General features: G+C 42.7%; 2 protein-coding genes across 5 annotated transcripts in view; both read right to left on the bottom strand.

Moving 5' to 3' along the window:
* Nucleotides 1-11455, bottom strand: part of LOC144498984 (protein kinase C-binding protein NELL1-like) — an 893123-nt gene extending 881668 nt beyond the window's left edge. For both annotated transcript variants that reach the window (XM_078221009.1, XM_078221010.1), the window contains exons 1-3: nucleotides 10887-11455; nucleotides 9137-9265; nucleotides 6339-6489 (exon numbers count right to left, since the gene is read on the bottom strand). In XM_078221009.1, coding sequence (XP_078077135.1) covers nucleotides 6339-6489; nucleotides 9137-9265; nucleotides 10887-10950 — 344 coding nt within the window. In that variant the 5' untranslated portion in view covers nucleotides 10951-11455. The remainder of the gene's footprint in view (nucleotides 1-6338; nucleotides 6490-9136; nucleotides 9266-10886) is intronic.
* A 2269-nt stretch (nucleotides 11456-13724) lies between these two features.
* Nucleotides 13725-14357, bottom strand: part of slc6a5 (solute carrier family 6 member 5) — a 69115-nt gene continuing 68482 nt past the window's right edge. For all 3 annotated transcript variants that reach the window (XM_078221319.1, XM_078221321.1, XM_078221320.1), the window contains 2 exons: nucleotides 14001-14168; nucleotides 13725-13880 (listed from right to left, as the gene is read on the bottom strand). In XM_078221319.1, coding sequence (XP_078077445.1) covers nucleotides 13725-13880; nucleotides 14001-14168 — 324 coding nt within the window. The remainder of the gene's footprint in view (nucleotides 13881-14000; nucleotides 14169-14357) is intronic.

Raw genomic sequence — 14357 nt, 5'->3', positions numbered from 1 at the left:
CAGAGGGTGCTGTCTGACCTGCTGAGTTTCTCCAGCATTTTCTGTTACTGTCCAACATCTGCAATATTTTGCTTTGGCCCAATCCATCACGCAAACTAGCCTCCCATCCATTGACTCTGTCTACACTTCCCGCTGCCTCGGCAAAGCAGTCAGCATAATTAAGGACCCCGCGCACCCTGGACATTCTCTCTTCCACCTTCTTCCGTCGGGTAAAAGGTACAAAGATCTGAGGTCACGTACCAAACGACTCAAGAACAACTTCTTCCCTGCTGCTGTCAGACTTTTGAATGTACTTACCTTGCATTAAGTTAACCCTACTAACTGCATTAAGTACACCCTAGCTATGGTTGTAACACTGTATTCTGCACTCTCTCGTTTCCTTCTCTATGAACAGTATGCTTTGTCCGTATAGCATGCAAGAAACAATACTTTTCACTGTATGTTAATACATAGAATCATAGAAACCCTACAGTGCAGAAGGAGGCCATTCGGCCCATCAAGTTTGCACCAACCACAATCCCACCCAGGCCCTACCCCCACATATTTTACCCGCTAATCCCTCTAACCTACACATCTTAGGATTCTAAGGGGCAATTTTTAACCTGGCCAATCAACCTAACCCGCACATCTTTGGACTGTGGGAGGAAACCGGAGCACCCGGAGGAAACCCATGCAGACACGAGGAGAATGTGCAAACTCCACACAGACAGTGACCCGAGCATCGAACCCAGGACCCTGGAGCTGTGAAGCAGCAGTGCTAACCACTGCGCTACCGTGCCGCCCACATGTGACAATAACAAATCAAATCAAATCAAATGTTCATTTAGCTTCTCTTTCTATCAGAACCTTTTTAACTACTGACACGCCCAATCCTACTCACATAAATCTCTGTCTTCATTAATTTTATTTTTCCAGGCGTACTGCTCGCTTTACAGCAGCTTCTGCACACTTTTGTCTCATCAAGCAGATAGTTTATTTAATTATTTCTTCCCTCCTGTTCTGCTGCTGTTTGTCAGTCAAACTCTAATTGGACTCTTTGCTGATGGAGAACTATATATGGAGCCTTTGCCTCTTTCCACATGAATAATGATCAAGACTTGTTGTCAGACATTTTACACGGACTCTCATCTCAGTAATTTTGTGAAATTTTGTTTTAGATATAGCTATGTGTCAAATATGGTCAAATTAATTCAGTCTCGTGTGTGACAAAAATAGTTTCTGTGGAAAGCTAGTGAAGAACAGGAAAGAGAAGGATCATTTTATTACCAAAGGCTCCTGAAAAGGGCAAACAAGGAAAGAACAAAGAGAACAAAGAAAATTACAGCACAGGAACAGGCCCTTTGGCCCTCCAAGCCTGCACCGACAATGCTGCCCGACTGAACTAAAACCCTCTACCCTTCCGGGGACCATATCCCTCTATTCCCATCCTATTCATGTATTTGTCCAGATGACCCTTAAAACTCACCAACGTATCTGCTTCCACTACCTCCACTGGCAGCGAGTTCCAGGCACCCACTACCCTCTGTGTAAAAAACTTGCCTCGTACATCTCCTTTAAACCTGGTCCCTCGCACCTTAAACCTATGCCCCCTCGTAATTGACTCTTCCACCCTGGGAAAAAGCTTCTGAATATCCACTCTGTCCATGCCTCTCATAATCTTGTAGACTTCTATCAGGTCACCCCTCAACCTCCGTTGTTCCAGTGAGAACCAAACCAAGTTTCTCCAACCTCTCCTCATAGCTAATGCCCTCCATACCAGGCAACATCTTGGTAAATCTTTTCTGTATCCTCTCCAAAGCCTCCACATCTTTCTGGTAGTGTTGCGACCAGAATGGAACACTATAATCCAAGTGTGGCCTAACTAAGGTTCTATAAAGCTGCAAAATTGTACATTGTAGCAATTCTCTCAATTGGAAAATGCAGACATGATGGAGGGGAGAGAACCTGACCCACCCAGCAGGAAACCATTCGGATTGCATTGGTCACCTTTTTAAACACCATTTGATTTTATTTCAGGGCAAGGTGTGAAATAGATTGCTAATCCTTATCAGAGGAAGGATATCCTTGCTATAGAGGGAGTACAGCGAAGGTTTACCAGGCTGATTCCTAGGATGGCAGGTCTGTCACATGAGGAGAGATTAAGTCGGTTAGGATTATATTCACTGGAGTTTAGAAGAGTGAAAGGGGATATCCTAGAAACTTATACAATTCTAATAGGGTTAGACAGGGTAGATTCAGAAAGAATGTTCCCGATGGTGGGGGAGTCCAGAACTAGGGGTCATTCTTTGATAATAAGAGGTAAGCTATTTATCAACTCAGAATCGTAGAATCCCTAGAGTGCAGACAAGGCCATTTGGCCCATTGAACCTACACCAACAACAATCCCACCCAGAACCTCTCCCCATAACCCCATGTATTTACCCTGCTAGTCCCCCTGACATGAAGGGTCAGTTTAGCATGGCCAATCAACCTAACTGCACAGTTTTGGAGTGTAGGAGGAAACCAAAGCACCCAGAGGAAACCCACACAGACATGGGGAGAATGTACAAACTCCACACAAACCCAAGGCTGGAATTGAACCCAGGTCCCTGATGCTGTGAGATAGCAGTGCTAACCATTGTGCCACCTTGCCATTTGTCTGAGGTGAGGAGAAATTTCTTCACCCAGAGAGCAGCGAATGAGTGGAATTCACGAGCACAGAAAGTAGTTGAGGCCAAAACGTTGCCTGATTTCAAGAAAAAATTAGATATAGCTCTTGGGGCTAAAGGAATATAGGGATATGGGGGTAAGGGGGGATGAATTTGATAATCAGCCATGATCATAATGAATGGCAGAGAAGACTCGATGGGCCAAATGGTCTAGGCCTGCTTCTAGTTTCTATGTTTCTTTGTTTCTAATCTAATCTCATCAGGTGAGCGAAGTTGAAATGACGCCCAAGATTTCTATATCAAAGATAATTAACTTCCTACCGACACAAAAAAAATCCATTGTGTTCAAGAACCCAAGAGTAACTTTCCAGTTGTCTGTGGATTCAATATACCAAATATTTCCTGTCACATTCCACAGTCACTACACCAGTTGAACAATATCTTGAGGTGTATGGTACGACCCTTGCGCCTGAAACAACCAGGGTAGACTCAAATCAAAAGTTTATAACGATAAGCTCTATGTAAATGCAGTAAAATTGGAGTGAGAGATCACAGCTGTCAAAAGGGATTGGTTGCTTTCGTGCATCCAGACTTGGTCCATTGGAAAAGCAAAGCTGCTGTGACCTACAAGTAACTAGAGAGTGACACATAGAAACTAGAAGCAGCAGTAGGCCATTTGGCCCTTCAAGCCTGCTCCGCCATTCATTATGATCACGGCTGATCATCAAATTCAATATCCTGATTCCACCTCCCCCCCCCCCCCCGTCCCCCCCCCCCCCCCCGTCCCCCGTCCCCGTCCCCGTCCCCCTCCAAATCCCTTGATCCCTTTAGCCCCAAGAGCTATATCTAATTTCTTCTTGAAAGCAGACAATGTTTTGGCCTCGACATATCAGGTAATGGAGAGATGCCACAATGAAAAGCAGACTTGTTCTGTGAAACATCAAGCCAAATTTTAACCTAAATTGAAGAAGAATTGAGCTTGTCTATATGCTGAAATTGGGGACTATCAAAAACTCTTTGAATGCACTCTGATCTTCTGGTAGCCCTGATTCAGCCTGCGATTCATGGCCATACCAATGTCTTAACAGTCAGCCTCTTAGGCTCAAATCCAGTAAACACTGTGTGAAACTAAGAGCCACTTACACACAGAGAGATCATTTTGTTAATCCATCTATTAGCCAACAATATAACATCATTACAGCAGAGTTTTGACTAGCCAGCCTCATAACTACCAAACAGGATTTCGATAGTGTGGCACGGTGGCACAGTGGTTAACATTGCAGCCTCAGAGCTCCAGGGACCCAAGTTCGATTCCCGGTTTGGGCCACTGTCTGTGTGGACCTTGCACGTTCTCCCCATGTCTGCAGGGTGTGCTCCTGTTTCCTACCACAGACTGAAAGACATGCTGGTTAGGTGCATTGGACATGCTAAAATTCTCCCTCAGTGTACCCGAACAGGCGCCAGAGTGTGGCGACAAGGGGGTTTTCACAGTAACTCCATTGCAGTGTTAATGTAAGCCTATTTGTGACAGCAATAAATAAACTTTTTACTGTTAGATACGCACATTGAATTCTCCCAGCTCTGTTTAACAAGTTCTGATTTTCATACATGAACTATTAAGCCTTCTTTTTGTGTAAAACATTGTCAATCTGTCACATTTAAACCTGCTTTGTTGTAACAATTAATTATATATTATGCATCACTTGGCTTCATTCAATGATTATAAAGCAATCCATAGTCCTTCAGGTCTGGACACAACCATACATCAAACTTAGGCATGTCTTCATTGATAGGACATAATCAATGACGGATGTGTTTGCTCCGGTAGATATTGCCCAACATCAATGATCTTTATCCAACTAGGGAGTCAAATTTTACTAGGTTCTCTGAGTAGAGATCAGCAATACAGAGAACAAGTGCTTCCCTTCACTCTTTGTTTGCCCTCCAATCACTCGTAGCACCTTGATGCAAATAACAAGTGGGAAAGCACCATTTGGGAGTCTTGCTATTCACCTAGGGCAGGATTTTATGGCCTCACTGGAGCGAGACCAGAAATACCCACCCGAGGTCAATGGACATTTCTGTTGTCCGCACCTCTTCCGCTGCAACTCTGTGGCGGGTGAGGTGGTAGAATTCAGCGCCAGTGTCTAAGCAAAAATGTAAAAATGCCCTATACAGGCAAGCTTACGGATAGAGTTGCGTTGGGTGCCAGTTTAACTCTCTTGGCTGGACAACTGGTGAGCAATGCCAACAGCATGGGTTCAATTCCCGTACCAGCTGAGGTTATTCATGAAGGCCCCGCCTTCTCAACTTTGCCTGAAGTGTGGTGATCCTCAGGTTAAATCACCACCAGTCAGCTCTCCCTCTCAAAAGGGAGAGCAGCCTATGGTCATCTGGGGAATATGGCGACTTTAGCTTTACATATATTGGCAATCTGTCACAAATCAGCAATGTCCGTGTGCATCACTAAGATCAATGTCCTTGCATCTACATCACTAAGATCAGCTGCTTTATTCAGATAGCAGAATTGAACTACAATCCCATTGTGATCAGCTTTGATTCAGTGATAGTTACCTCACCCAGAGTCTCAGAAACTTGAGCAATAATCCAAACAGTGCAGTACTAAGGGAGTGCTACACTAGCAGCAATGCCATCCTTTGGATCAGGCTTTAAACTGAGCCACTATCTTTCCTCGAGTGGGCATTCAAGGACGTATTTCAAAGAATAACAGGGTGATTTGCCTAATATTTATCTCTCAACCAACATCACTGAAACAAATTATTTAATCGTTCATCACAATGTTGTTTGCACATGAGATCTCGATTTCCTATATTACAACAGTCTGAAAGACATGTTGGTTAGGTGCATTGGCCATTCTAAATTCTCCCTCAGTGTACCCGAACAGGCACCGGTGTGTGGCGACATGGGGATTTTCATAGTAACTTCATTGCAATGTTAATGTAAGCCTACTTGTGACACTAATAAATAAACTTTAAACTTTAAAAACAACCGCCGCTCTTCAAGGTCCCAGGGCTGCAAAATGCTTTAGGATGGTCCAAGATTCTGAAAGGTGCTATACAAATGCAAGTCTTCCCTCTTCCTTAATTTTGGATCCTTCTCCTATCTGGATAATGGGATCGTATTCTGGCAGTGTAACTGTGGGGAGATTGTGCAGGGATGTCACCATCTAGCAACCAAGCGGCAGAAATGCTGAATATAAAAGCACCCCATAATACTGTGGTTCTACAAATAATTATTAAACAAAAGCATTCAGGAAGAGATTTAGTAGCAATGAGTATTCAGGATTTAGATGGGAATGACAAATGGCTGGCGCTGTACTTTATGGCAACACGGGTAATCTTCACTAAGTTACCAAATTTGCAATCCGTCCAGAGGCAGCCCATTATTTTGTGTTCAGGGGAAACACAGAAGTGTGGCAAAATAAGATGTGAAACCAATCCACTGAGTTCCACTGAAGTGTCAAAAGGCTTGTTCCATTAAAACCAGAACATACAAATTAATTCGGCCTGGGAAAAGATCCCAACGGCTGACTTCTGTCCAAATTTAAACCCAACTCGAATACCTTTTGACTTGTGAAGCTTGTGCAGTATTAACCAGTAAGTTGCAGGTTTACTAGTTAGAAAAAAAACATATTCATATATTTACAGAGTGCGCTACACATTACTCTACCTGAGATCAGATTCATGGATGGATAAGATGACCCCAGAGGTTAAAGAGTTTTGTTGGACCGTGGCTACAATTGTGAATTCACTTTTATTTCTAAGCAGTTGAATCACTTTCTCGGCAATGTGTGGAGCCGCCTGTATTTGTCTCTCCACATCTGAGGAAAATAAGCATAATCAGTCACAACAAAGGCCATATGGCACAATCTTCCAATACTATTCCCTCGATTCTCCCATTGCCGATCCCCTCAGAATTCTCTGAGTAAAGTTCACTCCTTGTTTACTTTCCTGTGCTTGGAAAGCATTAACATGTGTACTTGTTAGGCAACAACATCTCCATATGCATTTCTGAATAGATCGTGCATGGTTCAACGACCTCGACTTTGAATAATAAAACGCAAAGACCTTTGTATAAATCCATAAAAACAGGTGCACACAGAATGAGATGAATCGATGAATCAATTCTCGCAGTGACATTTCAGGCCACAATACACACCAGAGAAATAGTTATATCTATTGTCTCGGGAGATGCAGTCTGTAAGTGCTGTTGTCATGTCAAAGTCTGTAAATTTGTTCACTAATAGCTCCAAGACCAATTTGTTTTTAGTGGAGAGGGAGCGGGTCATTTCAATTTCGAAATCAAGAATTCCTTTGGCGAGAATTTAAAGATGACACACCACAAAATGTTCTGTGGCAGGATGGAAAGGGTGACTGGGAAACGTAGACCTATTGACTTTTTAACCAGGTCGTCAATGCAAGTTGATGAATGAGAAAAAGGGGCGGAACTAACTCCCTCAAAAGAGGTGTCCTCTGCAGCACATTGCCAAGTACGTTTTCGATATTCGATATTTTGATATTCAGCACCTGGGACCAGGAATGTCAAAGGTGCATTTTCTCTATTGTCCTTTCATGCCCCACATGGCTTACTTTGACATGAAATCAACACGCAAGACAGCAAAGACCAACCTTTCAAATGAGAGACGTCCTTAACATCTGTTCAATCACACTCAATGTCCACTGCTAATAATAACCGCAATCTAGATTATTGATGATCTGTTCAAATAAATTAAAGAAGGGATTGGTATTCTAGGCTTCAAACTCATTGTATTAATATAAGCTGCTGGATGAATTATTATAATTAGTCGAAAGGTGATAAGTTCTGAGTGTCTTGTCTTTAGTCCCTGGGACGTTCAATCAATATAAAAGAATGAGGGCGTCAGGTTCAAAGGCTCAACACTATATAAATCAAGGTTCTCCCAAATGAGAGCCCTCTTAGGACATTTAAAACAAGTCCCAGCACTCATTAATTTTGAACATTGCATTTACATTTGAGATTTGGAAAACATCAGTTTTGCGTACTTAAGCAACATTCTACAAATGTCAAAAGGTCACCAAATCCAAAAGCTAGATATTTGGATATTCATGGTGAGGGAAAAATGACCTTAAACACAATGCAAATTGGAGTTAAGAAGCCAAAAGAAAGTTCAATTGGTTGTTGTACTGGTGGCACAGTGATTAGCACTGCTGCCTCACAGTGCCAGATGTGGAGATGCCGGCGTTGGACTGGGGTAAACACAGTAAGAAGTTTAACAACACCAGGTTAAAGTCCAACAGGTTTATTTGGTAGCAAAAGCCACAAGCTTTCGGAGCCTTAAGCTCCTTCTTCAGGTGAGTGGGAATTCTGTTCACAAACAGGGCAAATAAAGACACAAACTCAATTTACAGAATAATGGTTGGAATGCCAGGGACATGGGTTCAATTCACAGCTCAGCCACTCTGTGTGGAGTCTGCATGTTTGCCCCGTGTCGGCGTGGGTTTTCTCCGGCTGTTCGGGTTTCCTCCCACAGTCCAAAAGACGTGCTGATTAGGTGCACTGGCCATGCTAAATTCTCCCTCAGTGTACCTGAACAGGTGCCGGAGTGTGGCGCCTAAGAGGTTTTCACAGTAACTTCATTGAAGTGTTAATGTAAGCCTACTTGTGACACTAATAAATAAATCAACTTTCAACTTAAACCTCTGTGCACCATGCAGGACATTTTGGGAAAATTTATAGGCTCCGATCTAGTCTGCCAGGCGGGGAATGTAAAATCGACTCAGCTGCTGTGCATGGGTTGGCCTATTTTCCACATGGTGCATTATCAAAAAGGCACGGTATAGGGCTGCCCATCCGCCAACATCTCAATCTTATTAGAATCCTCTGGCAATTTGTGATAAATCAGGGCAAACAAACAGAAAGTTGGACTCACTTCCGCCCACAAGTGGTAGAGGAGATAGGACATTCCCTGTCAAGCCATCAATTCGTTACTAGCCCACAGGAACTAAAGCATCAGGCAGCAAGTCAAGCCACTCGCTTATGCTTCAGTTAATGAAGTTACTCTTTAAATCACGCACACACACACACACTTTCCGCACAATGCTGCGTTTTTTTTTAAACTGTATGCCTTTTGCTCGCTTCAGCGAAACATCACAAAAGTCATGAATAAAATATGATGAATTTGATAGCATTCATTACAGAGGTTTCATCCGTGACCACCGACGTGCTTTGGAAGCTAATATCTCCGCTCCCTCTGTTTCTGAAATAGGTGTGTATTTGTGTGTATTTGTATTTTCTTTTATTGTCTGACTTTCCATGAAGTATGTACTAATGCTGCTTATCCTATCGCTGGAAGAGCAAACTAGTTAGAAGAGGCTTATTGGTACTGACTGAGAGACACAGAGAGAGAGAGAGAGAGCCCGGCTGTATGGATGGTGGTGTAAAAGCTAAGGAGGTGAAGGAAAATGATTGATTTTTGTTGTCCCATTTACCTTGAAACAAATACGCTTTGCTGTTATTATATAATCCCGGTACCTGAGCAACTCCCGTCCGTGTATAATCAAGGTCCAGTTCTGTGGTGACATCAATTTGCAAGTCAGGGTCCACTCCAAACCCTAAGACTACAAGAGATAGAACAGCATTAACAAAAGAGGACAGCAGAACTCTCCCGGCACTACAAAGTTTAAAGCAACCAATGTTATTCAGCTCCCCATAATGTTCAATTGTCACAGCGTGTGTGTGTGTGCTGAGAATGCACTAATTGAAGTAGGCATTATTCCCCAGTTTTAGCCCATAAATCTCTCCATCCTTAAAGTTACAAAGCCAAAACTCAAGAGTGGACCTGTCAAACCCGAATCCATTCCTTACTTGCTCCAAAAACCAAATTCAAAATCCAATTGAATCCAATTCAAGGGAGACAAACAAGATCCAAGCTGACAAGATAAGACATTGCATCCCATCTTGGGCTTGATCTTAGCCAAAAGGCCCAGTACCCCTCCGATCACTTCACATCACTTCTTCTTTTCCACTTAATCAATAAGTTGGCGGTGCTACTTTCAAACCGCTCGAAGTCAGTGTAAAGTTTGGGATGAAGTCACCGGATAATCGCCTGGCAACTTTGACCATCCTAAATCTTAAACGCTGCACCTGAGATAATTCAACCTCGCTCTGTTCCACTTTCTCTCTCTCTCAGATACACACACATACACACAGCGGCGCTATACAGTATATAACCCAGCTCTGTCCGACACACACACAAATCCTCTGTTGTCACCTTAGGGAGTGTTTCACTTCCACATTGTGTTTCCCCACTTATGAAATTGATGCTTACCAAGGTGTATTACAGAGGGGGGGGGGGGGGGGGAGATTTGCCAATGAATGAATCATCCTCTTAAGATCCAGCCTTTCTGCAGCAGACTCTAACCGGGCTATGCTACAAAAAAATCGCATGAAGTTGATTCCTTCTTTTGTTATTTTTGTGTGTTGTTCCTTTTTTTCCCTCAAAATAAAAAGTTATTACAATCGACCTGTACATTAGCGACTGACTGTAAACCTTAACGTGAAATCCACTCCGATCAAAGCTGAACCTCGGCAGGGGACAGTTACTTGAACTTTAATGTTACTTAAACAGCCGCGGACAGAGAATGGCATTTGAGCAATGACTGGGGGGGGGGGGGGGTCCAGTGTGCAGTATGGACTGTGCTAAGCAAAAACGTGCACACACTCTCACAGTCTCCCAAATTCGCCCGGCTAGGAATATTAATAGCTGAAATAATAAGGGTCCCGGGAGAAGAGTGAAGCTCAGTCTACATAACAAGTCTCTCGCCGCGTTGTTAACAGAGCTTGTTTTCAAACACCCTCTCAACAATCAAGTCAAGCTCCATTAAGCCGGCGAGCTAACTGACCCGTGCAAAAAAAAAATTAATTCTACCAGAGGGTGGGTGGGTGGATGGGGAAGGGGGAATGAATTCCCCATTGATTTAAAAATCATTCTAATAGCGCACTACAACAGCCTCCTGTCAAAAGCCAAGCCATCTCAAAGGAGGGGAGAAGGGGGGAGACTATGGATGAGTAGATAGATGTCCCTCACACTATCCCAAATACACAGCAACTCCACTCACACACACATGCAGAAAAAGGCAGCAATCTCTTTACAACTGAGCTGAATGCAGCAACTCAAATGCATTACCCTCCTTATTTCCCTCCCTCTCTCCCTGTGCAGTAGAATAATTATCGCCTTACCTGGTTTTGCGGACACAATGATAGCTAAAATCACCGGAATTAAATCCATTTGCTTCTGCGGCATTTTGTTGGTTCAGGTGCTGGTGAGAAGTGGGTAGGGTTTTGTGTGTGTATATTTTTTTTGTTCTTGCTGTTGTTGTTGTTAAATAGATTTCTCTGTGACTGATTCACTTTGTTTGATAACTTGGCGAATCCCAGCTCAGGCTTACTAGTGACTTCTCAGCTCCAGGAGCGCTGGATGTTTCTCCCAGGAGCAGTCCAACCTCGATGGGAGGAAAGGGGGAGGGAGGGAGGGGAGTGGGAGGGAGGAAGGGAGGAGAGGGAGGGGAGAGAGAGAAGTGGGGGTGGGGGGTGGTCGAAGTTTGCTACACACACACACGTCAATTTCCAAAAGAAAGACAGCCCCAGCGAAGGCTATGCCTGTGTAGATATTGCGGACTGAACGCTAGACCTTTATGCCTGTGCCTGTTCCGTCCTGAACCTCCGCCCAGCCGGAGACTTGTGTCGATCCACAGTGTTAGTCGGCGACCCCTGTGGATGGATAGATCGGAGCTGTCGAGCCTTGGACAAGTACGAAGAAGCAGCAAATTAAAAAAAAGGATGGTACCTCTCCGGGGGAAGGAGGAAAAGGATGCAGCTCGCACGATTCACCCGTGTGGATTAAACTTGCTGCCTCTTCCCTCGTATTATGCTCCACAGTCTATTCTGGGAGGATGGAAATAAGGGGGATGTGCTTCTTAAGGAACGGCACGGATTCCGTGTAATCCTGAGTGTATTTTGCGTTGCACCCTCTCTCCAAAAATCAACACAGACACACACACACACACCGCTTTCCGCACTGATAGACCCCACATGTGACATTTAAAACGTTAACATTTATTTTCGCCTTTCTTCAAGTTACATTTATAGGACCGTCTCTAATTTGAACATCGTATAGGCAAATATATAATGCATTGAATTGTATTTATACACATAGATACAAAATCTGAGGTAGGGCCTCAAGAATGAAGATCTATTAAATGAATCATGTACATTGTGTATGCAAGATAGCCATCGAGCATGGGTGACGCGACACTCACATTTAACTTAGATGTGTGCTTAGTGTGGGTGTGAGATCAGTCGATGGTTCTGATGGCCTGATCTGAGGCACATATCTATATCCATAGGCAGCAGTACCCCGTAGAGAACGCACATAAATATACATGACATTACGTAAGTAATTAGGAATTAACCTATACAAAGATAGGTCCACTTAAAGTGCCTGGAGACACCACATATGTTACATACAAGTGACTTACTCTATATGGTAAAGTACAGGTTACTCTATTATACGTTTCATCAAATACACCATTTTTTTTTATTTCTGACGCTGGGACACATCAATAAGGCCAGTGGTCAACCTGATGTGTTGACAATGTGTAAACTCAATAAGAAAAAAATGTACTTCAGCAGTTTCCAGCAATCTTTGCTTAGCTATCACAGACACAATCTGTCTTTGGTACCCACTGCCTGAAGATGGCTTATAGGAGGAGGGTAAGACTGGGGAAAAAGTATTGCAATTAATATTAAGGTGCAAAATGGCGATATATGTTTTATATATATATATATATTTATATCTATAACTATCTATAAAGGTAAATATCTGAATGTAGTTTCTGGTTAAATCATAACTGATGTTTCCAAGGCAAATGCCAGGGGAAACAGATATATTAAATGGGTTTCAACACTGAGGCATATCTATACTCTACATGGAAATTAATGAAATTATTGATATGACAAGGATTAGTCATCCCATAAGGGAAACAAAAAATGAACGTAAAATTTACCTGAGACCCTCTTAACACGAAGACAGACAGACAGAATTATTGACGAAAAATCCCCGGAAGACAACTACTGTAAATTTCAGACTAAACTGTTTTTAAGAAAGTTTTTTTTGGTTAAAACTACGCTATGCTCACCATCTCTACATTTTTTTCATAAGATACTTAGAGGGACGTGACACCACTACTACGCACTATATGAACACTGCTCACTTTTTTAAAAGCATGAACACCTTAGAGGTTACATCATAGAATGAAGGGAATACAGTCTGGCCAAATCAGTGGGAGCTGGGACAACCAACATTGTCTTGGTGTTGCAGAGGTTGTGATGACCTTATTTAACCTCAACCTCCATTGAGTAAAGAAATTGAATCGCAAGACTGTCTGTACAATGAGTTTTACAAGTTCTTCCAGTATTTGGCAATATAACAAGTAGAATTGTACAATTGCTCTTTTTTCCAGCTGTAGACAAAGTGAAAGAAGGAAAACTAGGGTGTTCGGACTGGTAGGCACAAATCACAGGACAGATTTTGTGGGAGAAACACTTCTTGGTGAGTGGGAGGAAAGAGGAATGAGTAAAATGGGTGGGTGAAACTTAGAATTGGAAGGTGGCAAAAAGAGGTGAGATGAGGGAAAGAGACTAAAGTCAGTGATAGAGGAAAATGCAAAAAAACATGTAGAGGGCGGGATGACAAGAATGATCAGAGTTGAAGAAAGTCTGGATTAAAATCCAGTGCTACAGGGCAAGGGAGGGAGAGATGGGAAGCAAGGGAGTGTCAGGAAAACAATAAGGGGAAGAAATGGGCAATGGAGAATGTGGAGAGATGAGAGGGACATTTGAGTGAATGGTCAAAACTGAAGAAGAAGGAATGACGTGGATAATGAGTGGGAAAATCAACAAAATGATTTTCACAAAGATGAGATCAGAATGTGAGAGGACAGTTGTGCTAAAAAACATGAAATATCCAAATAAGAAAATATGATGAGTCCATATATTTATGCAGAGTAGTAGGCAATACTAGAATTGAGATCCTAATTCCATGTCTTTGGGGGGTAGTTTGAGTCCAAGAGAAGAAGTCCCAAGAGGATCTATCATATTCTTGTAGCGCTCTCCACGGTGTTGCGTTAAGAAGGGGCCCCAGTCAGGTTGAGGGCTGCATACCAGCTTAAGCCTCTGAAAATGTAAAGCGCAGTTTCAGAATAAGCAAATTAACCACATAATTTTCATGATAGCAGAATCATTCATATACGTGCATGAAGCTCAACATTGAGGATATAGATCCGATCATTATACCTCAATAAAACAACCAGGGGCCAAATACATCTTAATCACGAACATGATAGGGATCCATATGACAGAGCAGGCCAGCATTAACCATCCCATCACCATCGACCAGGCTGGGTATTTGTAATTTTCATATGTCAGGGGTTCCCACTGGTAAAAGCTGAAGCAAAGGATGAACTAGGAAATGAAAGAAATGTATAAGTACGTTTATGATTTCTAAAATGTGCTATACATCAATTATACAAGTTGATCTATTTATTTACCTGTAATCCAACAAATGTACAGGTAACAGAAACACCAGCCTATAAACATCTAAGCAAAAGTGGGAAAAGATCACAAGATCCCTCCATGCTCATTTTATTGTCC

This window comes from Mustelus asterias, chromosome 9 (genome assembly GCF_964213995.1).
Source record: "Mustelus asterias chromosome 9, sMusAst1.hap1.1, whole genome shotgun sequence".
Lineage (NCBI taxonomy): Eukaryota > Metazoa > Chordata > Chondrichthyes > Carcharhiniformes > Triakidae > Mustelus > Mustelus asterias.
Note: the sequence above shows the minus strand (reverse complement) of the source record. Positions and strands in the feature narration are given on the sequence as shown.